General features: G+C 59.7%; 1 protein-coding gene across 5 annotated transcripts in view; it reads left to right on the top strand.

Annotated features, from left to right (window-relative positions):
• The window catches only part of GRAMD4 (GRAM domain containing 4), a 76,099-nt gene that overhangs the window by 34,838 nt on the left and 16,575 nt on the right, over positions 1-24,686 (top strand). For all 5 annotated transcript variants that reach the window (XM_081249040.1, XM_081249044.1, XM_081249043.1 and 2 more), the window contains 2 exons: positions 3,586-3,706; positions 22,335-22,455. In XM_081249040.1, coding sequence (XP_081105166.1) covers positions 3,586-3,706; positions 22,335-22,455 — 242 coding nt within the window. The remainder of the gene's footprint in view (positions 1-3,585; positions 3,707-22,334; positions 22,456-24,686) is intronic.

Genomic DNA, 24,686 nt, shown 5'->3' with positions numbered 1-24,686 from the left:
CCTGCCTTCTGGAAGCTTGTGTTTTGTCAGCGGGCATGCAGCGGGGGAGGTGGGCTTCCTGTGGTCCCCTCCTGGCCAGGTATGACCGCCGGGCTCTCCGTTGTGGGCACAGCTGCCTGAATCCTCCCTGATGTCAGTGAAGAAGCCCAGAGCCATCCAGCCCCCCACCACACCAGCTGTGGATGCCCTGCCCGAGTGGACGCCAGATCTGGTGGCCTGTGGGTTCCTCCCCAAGCACCTGAGCGAGGTCTTCCTTCCAGATGTGGCTGTGAGCCCTCGCCTTCCCAGCTCCTTGTATTATTGATGTTTTATAATAGGACAGGGACGGTGCGTTTGCTCCTGGCAGGAATGAATAATTGATTGGCACTGCATCCTAAGCGCCAGCCATCCAATCAGGCAGGGCTGGAGCTGCAGAGCCTGGAGGGGAGCACCCTGCTTGGGTACAGGCTGTGTCCCCTGCAGAGGTGGTGGCGGGCCTCCCGCCACTGGGCCCAGTGCGGGCCAGGGCCTCGCTTGATGTGTCTCCTAATGCAGCCCATCAGCATCTGCCTGTCGGGACATCGCGGGACTCACGGGCGCTGTCCTAAGAAGGGGTGCCTCCACGTTGGGGTGGGTCCAGCTGGCCGGCGAGGGCCGAGGGGAGGACCTGAGGGAGGGGCGAGCACGGGGGCCGTGCGTACAAATGGCTGTCACGCTCACTCCCCCCCCATCCCGGGGCTCTCTCTCCGTGGTGGCGGGACGAGCCAGCATCCCACCCTGGGATGTGTCGTCCTTCACTTAACTTCTGCCCCTGAGGGGCACTCGGTCACTCCCATGAGCCTCATGCCCACGTGGCCTGCGTCACCCCTGGTGTGCAGGCAGGGTCGTGTGTCTGTCACCAGCACCCTCCCACGAGCGTGCAGTGTCCTCCACCGCCACCCAAGGGGCCCGCGGGCCACGCCCTTGCCCACCTGCACAGGGTGTCCCCAGGTGTTTCTGTTCTTCGAACCCGAGGGGTGAAGAGGGGCTTTTCCCACGAGGGAGGTTGGTCACCTTTGCCTGTGTTTAGGCTTCATTCTTTTTATTTTTTTTAAATTGTGGTAACGTGTGCATAACACAGAATTGACCGCTATAACCGTTTTTAAGTGTCCAGCTCGGTGGCATTAAGCACATTCACGTTGTCGTGTGGCCGTCCCCACCATCCATCTCCAGACCACCTTCTTCATCTTCCCAAACTGAAACTCAGCTCCGCAGCTCCCCCTCCAGGCCGCCCCCGCCCCGTCTGCTTTCGGTCTGTGACCCGACTCCTCCAGCTCCGGCCTGAGTGAGCCCCGCGGTGTTTGTCCCTGTGACTGGCCTGTCTCAGCACCATGTCCTCAGGGGCCATCATGCTGTAGCGTCAGGCTTCATCCTTATGTCCTTTTTTGTGGGCAACCCGTCTGTGTCCTGGGGCAAAGGAGGCGAGGGGACCCAGTGGTTGAGGGTAGAATCCGGGTCCCATGGTGGAGGAGGGGAATGGGGGGAGGGAGGGGGTCCTGGACGGGCAGACGGGCTCGAGGGGGGCGCAGCGGTGGAGGTAGGGTGATGTCCAGGGCAGGGTGTGGCTGCGGTGGGGGGAGGGCCGTTGAAGAGAAAGATGAGGAGTCTGAGGCCAGGATCCCCCGAGTGGTTGGTGACAGGCCAGTAAGGAGAGGGGCAAGGAGGGGAGGACCAGAGCCCTAGAGCTGGGGCAGAGGCAGAGACGCCACACACGTGGAGGTGCAGCAGGCAACACCTCCAGGAGCGGGGGGTAGAAGCTGGTCCCTCCGCGGAGAGACATGGTTCTAGGGAAGCTGGGGGAAGAAGCAGCCAGGCCACCTCCCTGGTTTTGTGGCGGCAGTGCTGCAGCCTTGGTGGTCCTGAGTCCAGGCTCCCGACCCCAAGTTTAGCGTTGCTCTGGGCAAGTCTGAAAAGGGGTCAGCTGGAGGGACCCAAGGGGCTCACGGAGGGGTTTGGACCCCAGGATTTCAGGGCACCATCCCCGGCGCCTGCCATCTGCATCGGTGCCCCCTCCAGCTGTCCGGCTCCCCAGAGCTGGTCCTCACCATCCCTGCCGTCCTCTGGGCACCCAGCTGAGCTGCTGCAGCTTCGACACTGAGTCCAGCCAAAGCCACAAGGGTCCCAGGCTCTCTTGGACCCGGGGACCCCTGTAGGAACTCTTCAAGCTCTAGGGCAAGTTCCAGGTGAACTTAATTCTAGCAGCTTAGAGACTAACACGCGTCACAGCCTTCCGAGGACGTGGATTCACGTGTTCAGACGCAGCTGCAAACCGCGGGACGCCCTGCCTGCTTTGGTGGGAAGTTGCTGACATAATGGAGTCCAGTGTTCTGCTTCCGAATCAGTGTAGAGCCGCCTTTCCGGGCCAGCCTCTGCCCTCTGCTCTGGGGCCACCACCTTGGGCGCCGAGGTTGGGGATGGGCCAGGGAGGGACAGATTCATCTGCGAGGACCAATGGGCAAGCCTGGGCCATCTTCCCCACGCAGAGCAGGGGGCGTACCCTGCCTTTCGCCTACTGCCCAGTCTCCCCGTACCTGCCCCTGCCAGGCCCACGGGGCGGGCAGGTAAACATGGCCTGGTCCCTGCCCTCTGGGACCTCATGCCCCGGTAGCCAGAGCAGCTGAAAGTCCAGGAGGTCACGTGCCAGGACAGGGCAGCCATGGGCTAGAGGGTCTTACTGGCCCCCGTTGTTCCCCAGTGTGAGCTGCTGCTTCCCAGGGTGTGGCCTCCGAGCAGATGACCTGTGCCTGGAGCTGTCACCGGGGCTGTCACGGACCCTGTCCATGCCGGGTGTCACCTTCCTCACCCTGCCTTGGGGGTGTGGTCGTGGAGACCAAAACTGGGGAGTCAGATCACCCCCCCGTCACATGGCAGGGCGCTCAGGTGCCGCCCTCACCAGGTCAGCGGTGGGGTGGGCGTGAGCCGGCAGCCCCGCAGCGCCCTGGTCAGGCCTGGCTGTGCTGATGTGCACACCCCTTTCCAACGGGCAGTGGTGGCCTGAAACCGGAGCCTACCCTGGGCCCGGTGGGAGGGCGGGTGGTGGCTTTAATTAGCCTTCTGTGGGAAAGGACAGGCCCCTGTTTGGAGTTCGTTCACCTCAGAGCCTGGCATTTTGACGCGCCCTGCCCCACCTCCCCGGAGTTCTGTTGCTGCCCTTCCCAGGGCAGGAGGGCGACAGGCCCTGTGGCCAGGCCCACCCTCCTCCTGGGAGGTCGCCACGTGGGGCAGGTTTCGATGGTTTCCTTCCCTCTGCAGCCTGAGAGCTGTGTTGTGACCGTCAAGAGGCTTAGCGTCACGCTTCCGGTTTTGCCTTTTCTGTTGCTGGAAGTCGGCCTCACCGGGGCTCTGAGGATGTCCCCGTTGTCTGAAATGTCCCTTCCACCGACAGGCGAAGCCGAGGTGAACTGATGCGAGTTCTAAGGCAGAGCTAGTGTCTTCCTAGGCCGGTGGCCCTGTGGACCAGCCCTTCTAGACCACGGGGTCCTTGGGGGTACCCCTTAGAGAACTGGTCGATGTGGACCCAGGATGCTTCCGGGAGGCTCCTCTGAGCTTTTGGTGTTTTCCTTCTAGGCTGGTCCAGGGACCCTCATCATGGCTGCAGGAGTCCAGGACTTTAACCGGACAGAGTTTGATCGCTTAAATGAGATCAAAGGTCACCTGGAAATCGCCTTATTGGAAAAACACTTCTTACGTGAGTACCAGTGGGGGAGGGAGGGGCAGAGGGGACGCTGTCCTGCAGGAGTGCAGCTGGGTCACAACAGGTGTCACCAGGCTAGCAGTGGGGACGGGTGTGGACGTCCCCACATGGCCTTTTGTGTGCTGAGTCTGCATCTCCCTTTGCTGCTCCACGAAGCTCAGCACTCCTGTCTGGATGGCTACGATGCCTTTACTCTGAGATAGACGAGAACGTCACCGGGGAAGGAATAAGACGTCCCCTGGAAATTCTCTTTATTTTAGTGAATCTGGTGCGTGGCCATGCTTAACTCAGCATGTAATAGAGCTTTTTGGAGGAATCTGAAATTTTCTGTTCTGTGTAGTTTGCACATCAAGGAGGGAGTGTGGGAGGGGGCACAGTGGGGTTTCATTGTCTGTTGGCCGTGGGCATGGGTACCTTGGCATTTAGCATTTGTGTTGCTTAACTGTCGGCCCTCCTGCTGGGGGTGTTGGCCTCTGGGTAGTGATGATAGTAGAGATGGTTCTGGAAGAGCCTGCGGGGCTCCTCCCAGAGATGATCTCATTTGGTGAATTGCCTTTACTCCTCTCACCACCCCTCTGTCCTGCCTTGCAGACGAGGAAACGGAGGCACCAGGGCTAAGAAAAGTGATCCTACTGGTAGGTTGAGTCTTCTGACTAGTAGGGGGTTTAAACCAGGCAGACTAGCCCTGAAGCCCACGCATGTGACACAGTGTTTTCACAGCTGACAGCAGGGTGTGGACGATGCTATTAGGGAAACAATATAGGGAGAAAGAAGCAGCTTCGCCCCTGTGTGCCCAGAGCCAGTCACGTCTGGGCCACGAGGAGAGCTGCCCGGGCCCAGGAGGAAGGGCCCAGGGCAAGGCACCTCCCTTGGGCATCATGCCCAGCTGGGGTCTCCCTCTGATACCTGGGACCAAGCAGCTGGCGTCCTTGCTTGCCCGCAGGCACCCGCCCTCTGTCCCCACCTGAGTCCTCTCCCTCTTTCGTCTAGTGTCTCCCTCGTTTATGTGACAAGTGTCATCTGAGCTCCAGCTGTGGGCACCCCGGCTATGCTGCCCATGCAGCACGCGGGGCCCGTTGCCTGCAAACAAAGGCGGGGTGTCAGCGCCGCGGCGGGAAGCCTTGGGGGCCTGCCTTCTTCTCCCAGAAGTGGGTGGCGTGGCTCTCACTACATTTCTGTGCACCTTCCAGCCACCACGTGCTGCAGCCCCGTCTCCCCCCAGGCCCCTCTTGCTGGTCACTACCTCCCTGGGTGAGCCTGCGTGTGCACGCACGTGTGTACGCGCACGAGCTCTGGGCGTGTACCTGTCTGCACCCTGCCGGCCAGCGCTCGCCCACAGGGTCCGAGCACCGAGGTTCTGAGGATGGCGCTGTGGAGTGACTCAGTCTCCCCGCGAGTCTGAGGTTGCGGCTGACCTGGCTGGGGAGACGGGGCCGGGCTGGGTCTGCGGGCGGTGAGGGCCCTGCCTCGTCAGGCCCTGGTGCCTGTGGCCTTGGCCTTTGCCGAGCTCCCGCGGGGCGGCTCTGCGTGAATGGCGGGGCAGCCCAGGTGGTCTCGCCAGTGCTGAGCAGGCCCCGCTGGGTGGAGGCTGTGCTGGGCAGCAGAGCTGGACAGCCCTGCTCGAGGCAGCAGTGGGTGGAGCCTTGTGAAAGTGCCTTTGGTGGGTCACGTGGAGGATATTGGTGGTTTCACGGGGTTCGAGGAACCCGCAGAGTCAGGGGCTCCCAACGAAAGGGGAAGGGTCTGTGAGAGCATCCAACAGGGACCCCCCCGCCCCCGGCCGGGGAGGGGCAGTGTGAGGCTTCCAGGAGAAGGGGTTACGGGCGGGGCGGGTGGGGAGCGAGTGTCCACCAGGCAGCCGGGTGGGCAGGACAGCTGCAACCCACAGGGATGCCTGTCTGGGGCCACCCTGCTCTCTGTTGAAAAAAGGAAAAGAAAAGAGGCCGCCTGGCTCCGGATCGGCATCGCTGGCGTCCTTGGACCGGTCCTCGTGGTCTGCCCTTGTGTTTTACCAGAAGAGTAAAACAGTGGGTAGCTCATGTTGTAAAAGTGCAGAGTTCCACTTTGGCAGCTCGGGGCCGGATGGGGAAGGTAATAATTATGGACATTTTTTTTTAGTTACGGGAAATTTTAGATGGATCAGAAATAGAGGACGTGGTGTAACGCGCCTCTCACGCACCTGCCGTCGGTTTCAGCAAGAATCGGCTCGTAGCCAGGCTGGTTCCCTCCAAGCCCCCACATACAGCCCCTCTCCCCCAGGTCTTCTGAAGCAAGTCCCAGCCAGCATCCTGTCATTTGACCCATAAATATTTTAGTAGATAGCTCATCATGGGTTTTTGTTTTTTGGCCGTGCCACGCAGCTTGTGGGATCTTAGTTCCCCGACCAGGGATCGAACCCGTGGCCCCTGCAGTGGAAGCGCAGAGTTCTAACCACTGGACTGCCAGGGAAGTCCCTCATTCTGTTTGAAAAACAAAAGTCCTGAGTCCAGTATTACAAGTAAAATAAATCGAGTTTTCTTGAATATCATCAGATACCCAACTTAAGCTCCAGTTTCCCCAGTTGTCTGGTCATTTTTTGGGCAACTCTGGAATCAAACAAGGTCCATAGGTTGTGACTGGTAGATGTACGTCTCCTGTCTTTTACTCTGCCCATTCTCCCTGCATCTGTTTTTGCTCTTTGTTGAGGAAACCAGGCCGTCTGTGGGTGGGGTCTCCACCCTGGACCTTGCTGAGTGCATCCCCGTGGTACCGACACATGAGCCAGCGTGTCCCCCGTCCCTTGGTGCTGGTAGGGTAGGGGGGATCTTTGGGAGGACTCCCTCCCCTGTGGTGGTGGTGGAGGTGCGTGCTTTCCTAAGGCCGTTTCTTTCGTCCTGTATCAGGACCTGGGTCATTATGGCTTCCATCCATCATCTCATTAGAGGTTGCAAATGGTAATTTTCGACTTCTGACATTCTTTCTCCATTTATTAACCCAACATATTTCTGAAAACTTAACTATTTGGTTGCCCCAAGACGTAGTTCATATAGGAAAGGCAGGAGACATGCTTGAATTTTTCCTTGATATTTCCAGCTTTCAGAATAACGAGTTGGTTCTCTGCTTAGAGCATCCTCCAGAGGGTGAGGGTGTTAGGCTTTTGCAGGGGGTTTTGGTGTCATCATGAGATCATGGATTTAAACATACTTTAATGAGTCTTAATCACCATGGTTATCATCTTGTTGGTGCTCAGATAGACCCACCTCTGGTCTGGGTTTGTCTGTTGTTTCCTCAGGATGAGACTCAGGTCAGAGTGTCACAGGTATGATGCTGTGTCCGCAGTGCATCTGACCAGGAGGTCTGTGATGTCATTTTGTCCCCATATGCATGTTGTAGAGAGTTTGTTTGTTTGTTTTAAAAATTAATATTGTAAAGCAACTATATTCCAATAAAAGTTAATTTAAAAAAATTAAATTAATTTTTGTAGTTATCTAAAATTGTTTCCATGGTTCCAAAGTCAGGGTATTTTCAGAGAAATCAGGTTTCTCTCCCTGTAACCTCATTCCTTCTCTTCCCCTATAAATAACCAGTTGTCTTTCAATTGTACAGTCTGTCCTTCCATTAAATTTTTATAGAAGCAAATATGTATATGTGGCCTACCTCTCCCCTTAGATAAATGTCTGTGTGTTTTCACTCTCTCCACACCGACATCCCGTCCTGGAGGTCCCTCCAAAATGGTTCTCAAAGCTGTTCTCTGTTCCCTGTTCCATCTCCATCTGCCCTGTGGCTGTAGGGTGTGGGTAGCCTGCCTGCTCCCTGTTCCCTATTACATAGTTACAGGTGGTTCTTAGCAGGCGGTCTGTGCCTTGAGTGCACGGGCCACACTTACTTCTATACCCTGAGGATCTAGCGTGATGCCCTGGATCTAATAGGAGCTCAGTGCTTGGAGGGATGCCTTGCAGGGAAACCTGGTCAGAGCTGGAGTTAGCACAGAGAGACCGTCCCTCGCTGCACTCTCTCCTCTGTCTCAGTACCCAGGGGAGTACAGTGTGGAAGAAAGGATGTAGTCCCCGCTTGGGACCCACAGAGATGTTTTGGTTGCTGCTGAACCTGCATCTGTGTGCTAGGGTGGCCACCCCTGGTCTGCAGGGGGCCGCGGTGATGGGGAGCTTTGCTCTGGAGTTGGGACCCAGGCTTCTGGTTCCTGACTCAGCACCGAGTGATCAGGTAGCCGTGGACATTTCACCATTCAGGGCCTGGTTGCCCCCATCTGTAAGACGCTTAAGTGGTCAGTGTTAAAGTTCCATTTAATTACCCGTAGTACTTTTTCTCCAGAAGCAGACTGTTATTCTTCTCGGAGAAGAGGAAATAGCCCAGGTTCACAGCGGCTTTCTTTGGTTATTAAATATTGAAGAGTACAAATGTTCCCGAGAGAAGATGGCATAGGATGAAGAATGGGAAATTGAAATGCGTCCTGGCTCGGGACTAGGGGCAGGATCCTAAATTTGTTAAAGAAGCGCATAAATAAATGAAAAGCATCATCCATTTTCATTTAGCCCGAAATGCATTTCGGTTGTTCCTGCTTTTTGAGCACAAACACACACTCCTCCATAGTTTCTGAGCAGGAGTGTGCATTTATTGATCACCTGCTGGGTGCGGGGAAGGGAGATTCTCCAGCCTTGTAAGCTGCACACACAGGCTCTTCCCGAAAGTGACTTGGCACAGAATACGGAGCTTAGAGGGAAAGTGCTTATGGGGTGTCAGGGGTCCGGGGCCTCCTGGGTGCTGGGCTAAGCCCGAGGGTCCCTGACCCGTGTGCAGGTTCTGTGTTGCCGAGCAGTTTCTTCTTCCCCACTTGACGTGAGGCCTGTGGACTCCTCTCTGGATGGACGTGCTGGAGGGTGGTCCCCTTGGCCACACCCTGGGGGCTTGAGCCCTCGGGACAGGGATCGTCATCGCTGAGCCACCGACACAGGTGCCAGACGCACTGTGGTGGTTCCTGGGGAGGGTGCCTCTGGGAAAGGGGCCCTTGGCTCCTGAGCCCCTCTGCTCCCGGGACCTCCCCTTCCTGCCCCAACACGCGGTGGGTCGGTGTGGCCAGCTGTGACCCCCCTGGGAGGGCTTCCTGGAGAAGGTGGCCAGGGAGGCGGCAGGAGGGTGGCTGTCTGCCTCCTGTGGCCTGAGGGCCTCCCTCTGGATGCCGAGGCTGAACAGAGGGGCCTGGAGGGAAGGAGGTTTCTGGGTGCCAGTCTGGGTGATTGAGGCTGAGGACGCCCTTTCTCACCACTGAAAACAGCAGCGCGGGAGCTGCCCGCTGCTAGAGGCGTCCGATGGGGCAGCCACCCAAAGCCGGTGGGGATGGGTTAGGTGTGGCGTTGATTGGATATCTCTGGACCCGCCCCTTTGGGCCTGGGCCTGCAGATGTCCCTCTGGGGGTCTGGCTTTTTTAAAAAATATATAAATTTATTTATTTATTTTTGGCTGCGTTGGGTCTTCGTTGCTGCGTGCGGAGCTTTCTCTAGTTGCGGCGAGCAGGGGCTACTCTTCATTGCGTCGCGCGGGCTTCTCATTGCGGTGGCTTCTCTTGTGGAGCACGGGCTCTAGGCGCGTGGACTTCAGTAGTTGTGGCTCGCGGGCTCAGTAGTTGTGGCTCACGGGCTCTTGAGCGCAGGCTCAGTAGTCACGGCGCACGGGCTTAGTTGCTCCGCGGCACATGGGATCCTCCCGGACCAGGGCTCAAACCCGTCTTCCCTGCACTGGCAGGTGGATTCTTAACCACTGTGCCACCAGGGAAGTCCCGGTCTGGCTTTTTAAAAAAACTCTGCTCCTCCTGTGTATTCAGTGATGTTGAGCTGAGAGGATAAACTCCCAGTGCCAGAGGCTGGGTCGGACAGTTCTGACCCTGTAGTGATGCGCTTGTTGAGTGGTTTCTGCCCTTTCGTGAGGACCGCAAATGGGTGACCCAGACAGACGGGACGGGAGCAAACACATCGGAAAACCGGCAGATGAAGACAGAGATGAGACTGCATGTCCGTATCATAGAGGACTTATCTGGGAAAAAAATGAAATTGGCCCCGAAGAAAATGGCGTGTCTGACCCACTGGGCTGGCTCTGAATTGCATATTTCTAGGTCACTCCTGCTGTCCGGTGGGAACCTGCTCCTTGCTTATCCCTGCAGATGTCCGGCCCTGCCTCCTCGCTGGACAGAGGCGAGCTGGCCCACCAGGCGGTCCTGGCTCAGCGCCCAGCAGAGCACATCCCCTGCCTGGGCCCTGAGTGCTCAGGCAGAGGGAGGAGCCGGGATGGGGGCTGGGCACATACATATTTCCTGGTTCGGTGCTGGCCAGGGCCCTGCAGGCCGGACCTTGGCCGTCAGAGCAGCACACCACCTCTTGCTGAAAGGCGGTCATCGGTTCCTGAAAATCAGCTGTTCTGGGTGGAAACACTGGCTGGGATCCTGTTCCTTCTTATTTTACACGGGAAACATTTTAATGCACTGCTTCTTCACCCCAGACCCCCCGTCAGTTTCCTAAAATGTATGTGAAAGGCAGTGGTGTGCCAGCGTCTAGGCTGCAGCCTGTCGTGTGGGCACGTAAGAGCTTAAAGCGGCACCGCTTCCTGGTGACCAGGCCATCAGCGTGGTGGGTGATGGTTTGTTCATCGTTCCATAAACTCTACCTCTGCATCCAGCAGCAAGTACCACAGCGGTGAGTAAACGCTGGGGAAAATTGCAAACGGAAGTTTACCACTAAAGCATGGCCTTTCCCATGACGAACTGTTTTCCTCGAGGGGAGAGGGTGCAGGAAGGGAGGGGGCTGACTTGGCTGTTTCTTTACCAGTTGCTGCAAGCATGCCCTCGGTTCAGGACCCGATACCTGGCACTTTGGGAGGGTGTGGCTCTGCCTTCTAGAAAGGTCCGGGGTCATGGGGCGGGGGGATCCAAATTAAGCTGGGAGGCCGGGAGAGTTCAATCTGGGGAGAGTTGAGGAGGGAGGTGAAGGGCAGAGCCTAGGACCACGGGGTGGGGCCTCCAGGTGTGCAGCCTGCCACCTGGCCAGGACCCAGAAACAGCTTTGTGGGTGGTCCCTGCATTTGCACACCTGGCCGGTGGGAAGGAGTTTTATTTAAGGATTATCACTTGATTTTTATTTTTGGCTGTGGCTGGGCCTGTTGAATTGTGTGCCAAGAGGACTCTTGCTTGAGAGTTCTACTTTTACAGGTTTAAAAATAGCCTCAAAGCTGTGTTCCTTCCTCCTGGTGGCTTCCCTGGGGGCTGGGGTAGTGGGCTGGCTATGGCCCTGCTGCCTGGGCATGGGTGGGCATGAGCCCAGGCGTCCCCTCTGTCTCCCTGAGCCAGTCAGGGTGGCCATGGGCCGATAGGGGTGCACCTGGAATCGCTGGTCAGGTGCTGTCCCTGCCCTTTTCCTTGTAGCCTTGGGGAGGCATGAAGGCTGGACCACGTGGGTGGGCCGGCCATCCTGGTGGGTGAGTGCTGCAAGAAACGCTTTGCCACAAGGAGCTGCTTTCCTGTGTTCGGGGCTCCACGCCTGTAACTCATTTTGCCTCTCCCTTTGAAAGCACTGGTTTGTCAGCACGCTGGTTGGGGTCCCTGAAAGCTCCTATTAGAGTATGCTCAGGTTTGTTTGGACTCTGGGCTGCGTGAAGGGGGCATTTTGGATTCAGAAACCAAGCTTTAGAAAGTCACATTGGACACCTGTGTGAGGGTCCTGCTGGGCTACCAGAGCAACCCGGGCCTCCCCCTTCTCCCTGTTGCACTCTGCTGCCTGCCTGCTCTTGTGGGAGGTGGGTGGGCGCAGGCTGCACCCCCCGCGGAGTTGGCCCTGGTTTCCCTTCGGGCCGTGCACCTGGCTGCTGGGCTTTGCTCACGTGGGTGTCCTGCTGAGCGGGGGCCCAGTGAGGGAAATGATGAATTACGGTGCAAACATTTCTCCTGGGCGTGCCCTCCAATCTTAGAAGGTTCGGGGGTTCTGAATCCTATCTTGGGCAGGTATTTTGGCTCCCCTCACCTCCTGCAGGCTTCCTTCCCATCCCCTGGCCGGCCCCGGCCATCTGCCGGGTCAGCAGATGCCACAGAGCCGGCACCAGGTCCTGAAAAGGAGAGAATCATCAGGCTGGGAGCTGTGCCACGTGACCCAGGCGGACCCTGTGACCGCTGGTGCAGAGGCCCTTCCCGCCCTGCCGGGCTGTGGCTTCTATGCCTGGGACCCCTGCCTGCGACTTAGCTGCCGGCAGGTATGAAGCTACCTTTCCTGGCCCACCTGCGTGGCTGCAGAGGTGCAGAGAGGCTCAGGAGAGTGGCCCGAGAGTGGGCCTGTGTCAGGACACGCTTGTGGGAGGCCACGGGCTCGTGGCAGGCGTGACTCCAGGATGCTCTGCGCTGGCACTGCTCACTGTGAGAGTTTGGCCAAGGCAGTGGAAGCCTCGTCAGTGGGGGCCTTATGGGCACAGCCAGAGGCGAGAAACAGACAGACGGGAGGGAGGGGCAGCCAGGAGGCCCAAGCTCCCCGGGGGCCACCTGACCTGCTAAAGGAGGACTCTTCTTACGGCCTGCGGAGTCTCTGGGGGCGGGAAGACCCTCTCTGGGCTTGGTGGAAAGAGGGAGGATTGTCCCCCCTCCCAGAGCCAGCTCAGCCTCCTTCTCTGGGGGAGTGTGGTGGGCAGAATCGTGGCTCCCCACAGTGTTCTTGTCCTGATCACCAGAACCTGTGACTGTGTCCCCTTACGTGGCCAAAGGGGCTTTGCAGACGTGATTGAGTTAAGGATCTGAGATGGGGAGATGGGCCTGCGTTAATCCAGGGGGACCCAGTGTCGTCACAAGGGTCCTCATGAGAGGGAGGCGGGGGGGTCAGAGAAAGGGGAGGAGAGTTGACAATGGACTCAGAGGTCGGGATGATGTCCCTGATGGCGCGGGGTCAGCGGCCAAGGAATGTAGGTGCCTCTAGAAGCAGAAAGGGCCAGGAAGTGGACTTTCTCCTGGAGCCAGCCCTGCCCACACCTTAACTTGAGCCGCTCGAGACCCATTTCACACTCTGACCTCCAGAGCTGTAAGAGGGCACACTCTTCCGCTCCGTCTGTGGTCACTTATTACAGCAGCGGTGGGAAATCAACATGGGGGGGCCCTGTGTGTGGCATTGCACCCCTGCTGCCACCTGCAGGAGACCCTCCCGGCCCCTGACTGACGGAGCAGGGGCACAAGGGGGGAGCCCTTTTCTGCCACAGGTGGTATCCAGGGCCGGTGGCCAGAAGGCCAGGCTACTGCAGACGAGGCCATGAGCTGGGCTCTGAGTTTGGAGGGCAGCCCAAGGAGAGCCCCGGGAGCCAGAGGCCAGCTGTCACCCCTTGGGGACAGGGTTCCCGTTGGGGGGCTGCGCAAGACAAGGCCGCCTTCTGAGTGACCAGCTCCGCACTTTCTGCCTGGCGGGAAGTTGGCCTCTTGTTTCTTCTCTATCCGAGAGGAGGAGAAAAATTGATTGCAGGGATTTGTATCGTGTTTGTCCTGTGCAAGGAGCCGGCTGTGCTCTGCGCTGCAGTTGACCTAAATATGTCACCGGAGGGAGCAGACCCATAACATCCACCGTCATGGGGTCTAATCATCGTTGCAGGCGTAGGGAGAGTTCCGTGGCCTTGGGGGAGCCATTTGCTCAGAGGAAGGCTTGTAGGAGAGAAATGATCAGAATGCTGATGGGTTTTATTTATTTAGCTGTCTTTGTGCCCCCAGGAGAGGGGGCACCTGGAAGAGGCAGGAAGGCTTCTTACGTGGGACGAGTGGATTTGCCAGGCTGTACCCAAGCGTCCTTGTCTGCGGGGCCGCGTCCCCTCACTGGCCTGGTGGGGGCGGCTTTGAGGAGTGAGGAGGGCAGGACTGCCGGGGTTCCTGGGAGGAGGGAGGAGCCCGCTGGTCTCGGCCCCACAGAGCGCCCACCCCGGGAAGGCCCAGGAGAGCAAGGGGCAGCTTGAGGGGGGATGGTGCCCATGGGAATAGCAGGGCTGAGGGGGCTTTGTCAGGAGCCCAGGTTAAGAGAACATGGCCCGAGGCCCCCTTGCCTCCAGGACTGGAGTCCCAGACACGCTTGCAAGCAGGCGAGCAGCATCCCTGGAGCTCGGGACGGGAGCTGTGTGTCCACACGTGTCCACAGCGGCCTGGCTGACCGTCTCCACATGGTGGGAACCAGCTGCACTTGACCCCTCGCAGGTGAGTGGCGTGGGGAAGGGAGTTCGGGGGCGTTGAGAAAGAAAATGTGGTTTCCTGCTGATGACGCTGTGCGTGAGGCAGCGTCTGGGGCTGCCTTGACCTTCAGGTCCGCAGAGGTGACTGGAGGGTGTGCGGGTGACAGGGATCAGAGGAGCAGATGGGAAAGCACCCAACACCCCGACCTTGGCTCCCAGGAGCGAGGCTGCGCTGGCGGGAAGCCCCTCGCCTCTGTTTTCCCCCTGTGAAGCTCCCCGGCCTGCGAGTCCACCCACGCCTGTCCTCGAGAGGCGGTGGGAGCCCCTGCACAGCCGGCCGAGCCCGGGGCGGCCCCCCCGGGGACACACTCGCACTACTGCGGAGGGCCGGCCACCCGGAGCTCGGGGGGCAGGTCTCTGGGGGGCTCCCTGGGAGCTTCACCCACTCCTCACCCGGTGAGCCTCAACTGAGCACCTGCTGTAAGCCAGGCCCTCCGTGGAGGCCTCCGAAGTGGGTCCCGCGGGAGGAGGCTAAGCGGTGCTGCACGGGCGCTCAGGAGGGCAGGGAGTCTCCACGTGGCTCTAGGGCCCAGGCTCTCCCACTGCCAGTGGGAGCACGTCCTCTCAGAAGGGGGCCCCAGGGCCCCGCCTGCATCAGGACAGGAGACCCGCCTCCCGAGGGTCCAGGGTCCAGCAGGACGCTGCACCTGGGTGGCCCTGGGGTCAGTTCACGCAGGCGAGGTGCCTGGGGCACCACCAGATGCCCACTCCGGGCAGGGTGTGGGTGCTCGGTCACGGCAGCGTCCCCACTTTGACAGAGCCTGGTGCGTTATACTTGAACAGCGAGTATTTGCTCATGGAGTTGTGTGCAGGTAGTGGCTTCTCCGCACAACCAGGCTTACTTGGTGTGGGGCGGAGTGGAGGTCCCCATGGAGGCTGGGGCTCCTGAGCGGATTATGTGTCAGGGCTCTGGACCCTGGATCGTCTGAGTGCCCCCCGCCCCCTCCCAGCAGGTGCTCTGTGTGCAAGGACGTGACAGGTGGGGACTCTGAATGCCCTTGAGTCCTCAGGGCCAGGGTCCGTGGGAACCCCAGTACGAGGCGGGGGAGGCTGAAGCCTCAGGTTTGGGGCCCGCGTGCCTGGCGTGCAGGATGCAGACGTCCCTCCGATGCTGGTGGCCAGCCACTCACTCTTGGCAGTGTTTGCTGAATTCCCACCACGGCCCTCCCCTCCCACTGGTGTCCTTTCTGCCTGGTTCTCGACCAGCCTGGTGCGTGCGTCCTGCAGTTCACTTGCTGAGAACTTGCTGTGCTGTCCCCACTGCCCAGTGTCCATTCACCGCATCTTTCCTGGCTTCCCCTTGAGCCAGGCTGGGTCCTGGGCCGTCACAGACAGTGAATCAGACGGGGTCCTCTCTCTGGGGCCTGAGTTGGGGCATACTGCAGCTGAATGTAACTTAGGAATGTGGCGTGCTTACCAGGGGTCATGTTTGCTGAGCCCCTCCCTGTGGAGCTGTGTCACCTGAGGGAATCCCCTCCCAGCACCCTGGGGAGGACCCGTGTTGTCCCTGGCAGGAAAAAGCAGGGCTCACAAGAGAAGATGACAAAGGGCCACATAAGATGGGAGGGGGTCAGGGGGGTCTCTCTGGGGGAAAATGGCACTTGAGCCACCATTGAGGTTGAGGGGCACAAGTATGTGCAAAGGTCCTGGGGTGGGGTCTGACTGTGGAGGCATTTGGGCACCTGAGAGAAGGCTCCTGTGGCTTGAACCCAAAGAACAAAGGTGAGGGCAAGAGCAGAGGGCGTCGAAGTGGGGAGTGGGGTGGGGCCTCAGGCTGGAAGGACTCCTGTGTGGCCAGTTTGGGCAGGATAGTGTCAGGTTCTGACTTACACTTTAGAGGAGCCTCTGACTGCTGTTTGGAGCCAGACTGGAGGGTGTGAGGAGAGCTGGGGTGCCAGTTAGGAAGCAGGGTGCGAGCCGAGATGAGAGTGGGTGGGTTTGGGGGTGCTTGGAGGAAGAACCCCGACACGTGAGGGTGAGGGCCCTGCCCATCCGCACCTGGCACGGGGCCCCTCTGCTGTAAATAAGCCAGACGGAGAGGGGTGGGGGCATAGCCCCCTTGGGGCCGGGGGGCCGAGGCCTGGCTTCCCGCAGCCCTGGAGCAGGGCCTCTGCTCTCCTGTCGCCCGTCTCCGTGGCTGCTCTTCGCTCATTGCCTGGCCCCGGCTGGACTCTGCTTCTGAGTCTTAACTTGGAAATGTCCCCCAGGCCCTAGGCAGAGGCTGGCCCCTCCCCCTGGTCCCCCTTTACAGAGTCTCTTCTGTGCCCCTGGGAGGCACCAAGTCCAGTGGGTTGGGAGGCCATGGTCCTCAGGGAAACTAGGCAGCACGAGGGCCATTCTGCTTCACCCCAGGACTGAAGGGGGCGGTCCCTGAAGGAGACCGTGGCTAACAGGAGCCAGGTGGGATGGCTCCCTGTGGGCTTGGTGTGGTGTCCTCTCAGCCCCCTTGTCTGGAGGGTTTTCTCCCAGGGGGTGGGAGGGACCACAGGGCCCTGAAGAATGCTGGCCACGTGCCCAGATCAGGGCAGAGCCCAGCAGGAGGGGCAGCGCGGGAGGCCCCGACGACTCCAAATATTTACTGAGCACGTGGATCCCGGCACTCAGCAAACCTAAATATCTGCCCCTTGTTAGGGGCCAAATCGGGCGAGTCCTGAACTCTCCAGGTGGGAGGTGGGGCTGGTGCCTCTCCTTCCTGCTCCCACCCTGGACGCCCCCAAGGGGCAGCAGGGTCTCCCCATGGCTCTGCCTGCACGGGGCGGGCTGGCCGCCGCGTAGACATGGCCGCTCTGCCAGCCCGTCTGTTTCTGGGACCCGGGGCTGTCATACTGACCTTGGCCTGAATTTCGGGGTCTTGGGCTCGGCCCTGTGTCCCCAAGTCTGGTGAGGTGGCCAGGACAGGAGAGGAACCTGCTGCATCCCCCTGAGCCCCATCCTATCCAGAAAGCAGGTTCCAGGCCAGCGAGGGTCTCACTTGACCAGCAGCGAGGGCAGCAGATCCTGGCCTCCCCTGGGCTCCAGTCCACGCCCCTGATTTTGGTGAATTAGTTGGTCACATTCTGAGGTCTCAGGAATGCCTTTTGGGACTTGCCCAAGTGAAGCTTCTCCTGTGGGAATTTCCATTGCAGCCTGTCAACCCCACGATTGGGGTGGTCTGTGACCCACCACCCGGACCATGGCTGCCACACGCCACACATGGGGCTGACTTCTGGGTAGAGGGAGCGCTGAGCTGACCCTCAGCCACACCCTGGAGCCCGCCGCTGCACATACACCAGCCTCGGTCCCACCCGGCAGGCCAGTGACCCTGACCCTGGGCCGTCGTGGTGTTGGCTCAGAAGTCTGCTGACCTCCTGGGCCGGGGAGGGTCGTCCCTCTGTCACTGTTGTCAGAGTTCACGTTCCTCTGTCCAGGCGGCTGCTCGGTCTGTTTTCCCCGAGGCTGTTGAAAAGGCTCCCTTTGGACATGGCTGGTGGGGGCCATGGGCTGGGCATCCGGGGTTCATCCTGCCACCGGCTGACGCTCCCCGAGGGCTCCGCGCTGTGGACGCCGCGGGCTGGAGCACTCCGCACCCGCAGGGTCGGGCAGGCCCTGTGCTCGCAGCTGCTGCTGAGTTACACCCTGCAGAGGGCGCTCAGGAGCCAGCACCTCACCAGTGTAGGCTATTGTCATTGTCACCAAGCGACCAGGGGAGTTGGGTCTCAGGGGAAAGCATACTGACTGCAGGCTGAGCTGCAGGGGGGCGAGCACAGCCCCACCCCATGGGAGCCCATGTGGTCCCTTGCCTGGGACCATCTTGGGGACTCTGGCAGGCGCTACCCCTGCTGCCTGGACGCTCCCCTCTCAGGTGCACGGGGCTCGATCCTTCTCCGCAGCCCTGCTCACATTTGCCCTCGGCTCAGGCTCACTGAACAGGGCTGTTCCTACGGCCCAACCGGCGCCCCCACCCCCACCCCCCACCGAGGGTGGCTCTCTGTTTGGGTCACTTCTTTATCACAAGTGTCTGTAGTGTGCCTGGTACACGAGGCTGCCCAGTGCTCACTGGTGAAGTGGCCGATGCGGGCTCTGAGCTGCTCTGGTTCAGCCTGGCCCAGGCCGTCAGGTCTGTTTTGCGACTTTAGCTGTTTGCAGAAAAGCGGAAACGGGATCACTGGCCCAAAGCAGCTGCCTGCGGAGGGGCCGATCCCTGGTCCTGGCCCTCGACACGCTGTCACGTGGGGAACGGGTGTCTGTTGAGGATGTGACTCCACGTGGCTTTGTAGCTGGGCCACGGCATGCGCTGCAGCTGCCGTGGCTGTGTCCCTGCTGCACTGCTCTCCCATCTGCACGTGGGCAGCCTTGCCTAGGGCCCCGGTGGAGCCAAGCGAGGGGTGTGGCGGCGGCCTCGTGTGCCTCTTCGTAGCACCAGGGCCTCTGCCCTCTGTGAGCCTGGGGCCTGCCTGTCCCGGGTGGGCGGTGGCTCCTCCAGGGTCGCATCTTCGAGAATGCTGAGGAGTGAGGGCTCACGTCCAGGAAATGCAGAAGGTGGGCAGAGGGATGGGGACCGTGTCGTCGTGGGGCTGTGACGAGAACGGTACCATGTACCAGTTTAGAAACAAGAAAAAGCGATTGCTGACGTGACTTGGGTCTCGTATCTGCAGGAGCCTTAGGCCTGAGGGAGGTGACCTAGGATTTCCAGGTGGACTCGACTGCATCTTACAGTGATTACATCGTACAAAGGACTTGGGGCGGGACCCTGGAGAAGTCGCCTGCAGCCACCTGTCATTCCCCAAGCGTCTGTGGGGTGACCGAGTGGGGAGGGGCTTTGCGGGATGGCGAAGGAGTTCCCCACCCGGAGGACAAGGGTCCTGGTTGTAGCTGGGCTGTGCTCACTTCTGGGGGGCAGGGGCGGAGAGCAGGACCCCTTCACTCACTCACTCAGCAAGTGCTCGGGGCTCTCGGGTGCTCGGTGTGGACTGGCCCCCAGGCCCAGTGCTGAGCCCTAACTTTTAAAATTTTTAAATTTATGGTTGATTTACAATGTTGTGTTAATTACTGCTGTACAGCAAAGTGATTCAGTTATATATACATTCTTTTTTATATTCTTTTCCATGATGGTTTATCCCAGGATATTGAATATAGTTCCCTGTGCTTTACAGTAGGACCTTGTTGTTTATCCATTCTGTATATAATAGCTTACATCTGCTAACCCCAAACTCCCACTCCATCCTTCCCCCAGGGACCCCTTTCCCCTTGGCAACTACCAGACTGTTCTCTATGTCCCTGAGTCTGTTTCTGTTTCATAGATTGGTTCATTTGTATCATATTTTAGATTCCACGTATAAGTGATATTGCAGGTTATTTGTCTTGCTCTGACTTACTTCACTTAGTATGATCATCTCTCGTTGCATCCATGTTGCTGCAAATATGAGCCCTCACTCTTGAGTCAGCGGGTGATGCTTCCCGCTGCCCGGGGCTCTGGTCTGGGCCTGCAGCAGGACCAGCACCCGTCTGCCTCTGGTTGTGACCTTGGGACTTCTGCACGGCCGGTGCTGCCCGGGCATGTGCACGGCGGACGGTGCATGCATGTTCTCCCATGGTGGGAGGAGGGTGGGTCTTTCCTTAGCCACCCCCGCCCCCACCGTGGGTTCTTTGCTCCCATCGTCCCTGCAGCCTGGCTAGGCCCCCTACCCCACCGTCAGTGCCCAGGTAGGAGGAGAGCCGGAATCCCCGCCCTGGACCAGACTTAGCTCAGGAGCATCTGTGTCCCCCATGGAACTGCAGGACTTGCGTCAGGCTGGACTGGGCCTCTTCATCGATGCGTGACTCACGTCTTCAGTAGAGGTAGCTGAGGTGCTTTGGGGAAGACACGAGAAGTGCAGGACTAGACTGTATGCAAAGCGGGTTCTGGAACCTTCTTGCACACCCTTCTCCTTCTGATCTTTGTGCCCAGCCGTCAGAGGGGTGGCCGTCCATGGTCCTGATCACCTCCCTGTCCACGGTGCTCTCTGAGGCCCCCTTCCTCACTAAGCTCAGGCCGCCCTGGGTCCACAGGCCCAGAGGGTCTGTGTCTTCACTGCAGCTCCAGCCTGGAGGTGGGAGGAGACCCGTCCTCAGGAGTGTGGGCTGGGTGGCTGCTTATGGATCTCTTGTGTTGTGTGGCTGGTTCAAGTCATCTGGAACCTTCTTGCCAAAAGCTAGACTCGCCGGCCTGGGTGTCTGAGTGCAGTGAGGCCCTCTGGGGAAGAGGGAGTCAGGACCACCCCTCAAGGGCTCAAGCCCCTGCCGAGAAGGTTGCACTGGACTCTGGTGAAGATTTAAGTAGAAAGGACATGGCTGGGTTTGCTTCTTAGGAACCGAGTGTGAACTTCTGGGAGTGCCAGTTCCTCAAACTCAGTTTGCTTAGTTCGAAGCCTTTGAGCTTTGCTCGTGGCACATAAAAACCAAATGGAATCGCGTGTGTTCGCGCGGATTCTGCAGCATGAGTCACAGTGCAGGTGTCCCTTGAGGAGAGCAGGATGGCTGGCCAGGGCAGCGTGCGGATGCCCACACCCAGGAGAGGCCGCAGCTGGCCTGTCAGCACAGCGTCCTGGCCAAGAGCCTGGGCTCGGGAGCCAGACCGCCTGAGTTCATGCCCTGTTATGAACTGAATGTTTGCAGCCCCCAAAGTGCACGTGCTGAAGCCCTCACCTCCATGTGGTGGTGGTGAGAGGCGGGCCCTTGGGAGGCGATCAGGGTTAGCTGAGGTCACGATGGTGGGGCCCCGTGATGGAATCAGTGCCCTTATAAGAAGAGGAAGAGACGCCGGAGCTGGCTCTCTGCCTTTGAGGACACAGCGAGAAGGCTGCCGTCTGCAGGCCCCGAAGAGAGTCCTTGCCAGGAACCTAATCTGCCAGCACCCTGACCTTGAATGTCCAGCCTCCAGGGCTGTGAGAGATAAATGTCTGTTGTTTAGGCCACCCGGTCTGTGGTATCTTGTTATAGCCACCTGAGCACACTAAGACACGCCCACCTCCACTGTACAGTCTCCAAAAAGGGAGGCCTCATCTGTGCATAGAGTCTGGCTGGTGGTCACCCCTGGGGACGGGGCAGGACAGGATGCAGGGTGGAGGGAGTGGCAGGGGCTGCTGTGGGGCCTGAAGCGCGCAGTCTCTGGATCTGGGTATCGTCGTGCGGTGTCCGGTCGTGCAGAAATGCAGAGCGACGTCCACTTAGGGCGTGTGCAGCCACGTGTGCACGAGGTTCCTGTCGCCTCTGCAACAGATTTCGACAAACTGGGGGCTTAAAGTAGCCTCCTTATTCTCTTACAGTTCAGAGGCCAGAAGTCTGAAATGAGCGTCACAGAGCTCAAGTCAAGGTGAGGGCAGAGCCGTCTTCCTTCTGGAGGCTCCGGGGGAGACTCTGTGTCCTTGACTTCCAGCTCTAGACGCTGCCTGTGCCCCTGGCTCTTCACAGTCAGCGGGACAGCACCTTCCTGTCTCCTCTCTCTGACCCCTGACCCTCCTGCTTCCTCCTGAGTTTCCATCATTGTGATGACATGGTTCCCATGCACGTAATCCAGGATACATACCCATCTGGAGATCCTTATCACTTCTGCAGGGTCCCTCTGTCCGTGTAAGGTGCTTAGTCACAGCTTCCAAGGTTAGGATGGTCCGTCCTTGGGGCCATTCCTCAGCCCACCCCACACTCTCAGAACAGCAGCTACCTGGCACTGGCTTCCATCACACCTGGAATAAATGTCGGGTCCTCATTCTGGCTTCCCGGGCGCTGATGCCCCGCCCGCATCTCATCTGTGACCCCTCCCCCCAGCCCACGGCCCCTCCTGACTTCGCCTCACCAAGGCTGCTCCCTCTGCATCCCACGCTCTCCCCCCGACCCCTACCCTGCCGGTCTGCGACCTTCTGTTCATCCAGGTTCTGACTCAGACACACCTTGGTGCGGCTTCTCTCCAGCTCCCGCTCACCCTCCCACTGTACCCCTCACCGTCCCGCCGCACGGCTCTCAGGTGGTCGGCAGCCTGGTGGCGGAGCTCTCTGCCCCTCACGTGGGCTTTGCTCTGCGGCCGAGACCTCCCAGAACTGCACCTGCTGCACGTGTGTCTGTGGAGTGACCAAGTGCCGCCAGCGTCCCTTCCTTGGGGTGTCCTGCCCCCGTGGAGGTGGTTTGGTGAAATGCCTTTTGTGTGTCTATCTTGAATGGATTTTCTTTAGGAAAGACACCCTCACCCTTGCTTTGCCCCAGATCTTGCCCTGTGTAAGAGGAGCCCCGGTTGATAGACTTCTGCGGGTGTGCCCCCCAGGAAGGAGCACGAGAGCTGCTGTTGCCAGTTGTCTGAGTGCTTTGCAGACCAGCCCTCTCTCGGCACCTCTGCATGGGGGGCAGAATGGACCACATGACACTCACCGGGGCTTCTCTCCCCTCACAGAGGAGGAGCTCCGGAAGCTGCGAGAGGAAACCAACGCGGAGATGCTGCGGCAGGAGCTGGACCGGGAGCGGCAGCGGCGGATGGAGCTGGAGCAGAAGGTCCAGGAAGTGCTGAAGGCCAGGTGAGGGGGGGGAGGGCCAGGTGAGGAGGGGGGAAGGGCCAGGTGAGGAGCTCAAGGCCAGGTGGGGAGGAGGGGAGAGCCAGGTAACACTGTCACCCAGGTAGCGTTGCCCTCTCGGTAGGTAGCGGTCCCCTGAGCCAAGACCCTGCTCAAACCCTGAGGTGGCCGGTCCCCATGAGCGGCCACTGCCGCCTTCCCAGCCCCTGCCGGACCCAGGGCATCAGGAGGGTACGTGGGTGAGTGGTGACGGTGGGCCTGGCCCCGACTTTCTGGGCTGAGTCCTGCCTGTGCCCGCAGCTGCAATCCTGGGAAAGTTGCTGCCTTCCTGTGCCTCGGGGCCTTCATCTGGAAACCGGTGGCGGGGGGAGGGTGTAGGTGCTCCTGTTGCACGCTGGAGGGGGAACGGGGGGAGTCTCAGCTGAGCCCTGGGAGGTCTGGCCGGGCAGGACCGAAGAGGGACGCAGAGCCCCCAGAACCACCGGACGTCCCCCCAGGTCTTGGCCAGCAGTCGCCCCCAGGACCCTGAGACCCTGCCCAGCTGCCTTTGTGCTCGCACGCTCACTCCCCCCACCCTGCCCCACTGCCCACTTGGACACTCCCCTGCCCCGAGCCCCTGACAGCACCCTCAGGGTCAGCCTGCCATGGCCAGTCACCTCCTCCCAACAGAGTCCCTCCATCCTGGGGCTGCCAGAGGCCGCCCCAGCTTGCGGAGGGGGTGGTGTGGACTCCCACCTCTGCCCACGCGAGCTCGGCCCCTGCCTCATGGCGCTGCCAGCAAGAAGTGGGTCATTCCAGGGGGATATTTGCAAGTCGTAAGAGCTGTGTTCTTCCCGTCCTGATAAAACCCCCCAGGGCTCCCTGTCCCCCTGTGTACAGTCCAGGCCGGTGGCCTGGCGGACAAGGCCTGGGAGCTGAGGCCGCCAAAGTCTCCATCCCTCCCCATCACCAGCCTGGCCTCTGGCCCCGCACCCCTTTGTCCAGGCCCCCCTGGCCTGAGTGCACAGCTCTCTCCAGCTTGGGACACCCCAGTCAGAGCTGGCTTTTCCGTGGGGTGGCCTGGCATCACTGTCGTTGCTGAGTGTCGTCACCACGGTGGGGCTCTGAGCAGAGCCCTGCTCCAGGTACCGCACCACGTGGGCTTTAGCTGCTGGAAAGGCCGAACCTCCTGTGCTTCGTGCTGGCCTCCTCGGGGTCTCAGCAGCTGATTCGCAGCCCCAGGGAACGGGTGGCACTTGGTTCCCTGGGGGAGAAGGTCCTTTAGTTTTCTGCTCTGCCGGGTGTTAGGACAGCTCCGTGGGCTTTCTGGTGCCCCTGAACGAAGGCCACCTGCCTGTCCCACAGGTCAGCGTGGCCCAATCTGCAGTTGTCTGGGGCTCCCCGCGGGGGCCCCCGTGTTGGGGCAGGGTGTCACTTGCTTTGCCGGGCTACAAGGCCGGCACCCCTCCCTGGACCAGAAATCGGACCACGGCTTCAAGCAGTACTTTCCCTGATGTTAAACCTTATGTGAAAATCTGTAGACGTTCAAATTCAATTACATTTAATAACGCAAAGAGGTGCAGCCAGTGACCTGACCTGGGACGACTCTGGGAGATCTAGGTGCTTGGCTGGGTGTGGGGTGTATTCTCAGCCCACTGGCCGGCCGGGCCTGGCCTCTCATGGCATGTCACAGTGCTGTCACCCGCACTGACACGCTTCTGTCTGATGCAGTTTGTATTTATGTGCGGCTTTACCGGAGGCCATGCTTGCCCTGGTGGCGTTGGGCGGCGCTCGGCCTGAGAGGACCCCATGTGCCAGCTCCCTTTGCAGGGTCCGTGTCTTCTGTCTTCCACCCTCCCACCACCCCCAGCCCGCTCTGGGGGTTTAATCCTCGTCCCTTCACCAAAGCCCCTTGGGTGCCTGGCCCCCGATAGGTTCTGAGGCTGCAAACAGATCTGTTTCTCACAGGCCTGCTTGGGGACCAACTGGGGATTACAGGAAAGGAACATCCAGGCCCGGACCGAGGAAGTAGAAGCTGAGGGTCCTGGGGAGCATGGGGTTTGGGGGGGCTTAGGGTTTAGGAATCTTCTGGAAGCTGAGACCTGAGGGAGGAGAGGAACAGGGAGAAGCAGGTTCCAGGCAAGGGACATCCTCTTTCCTTCTTACCCTGGTGCCCATCTGGGGTCTCTGTGGGCCGTCCAGGGTGGGCAGCTGTGTGGAGGGCCACCTTCACACCTGGGCGCACACACACACAC

Source organism: Mesoplodon bidens, assembly GCF_964165515.1.
Source record: "Mesoplodon bidens genome assembly, chromosome: 11".
NCBI lineage: Eukaryota > Metazoa > Chordata > Mammalia > Artiodactyla > Ziphiidae > Mesoplodon > Mesoplodon bidens.
Note: the sequence above shows the minus strand (reverse complement) of the source record. Positions and strands in the feature narration are given on the sequence as shown.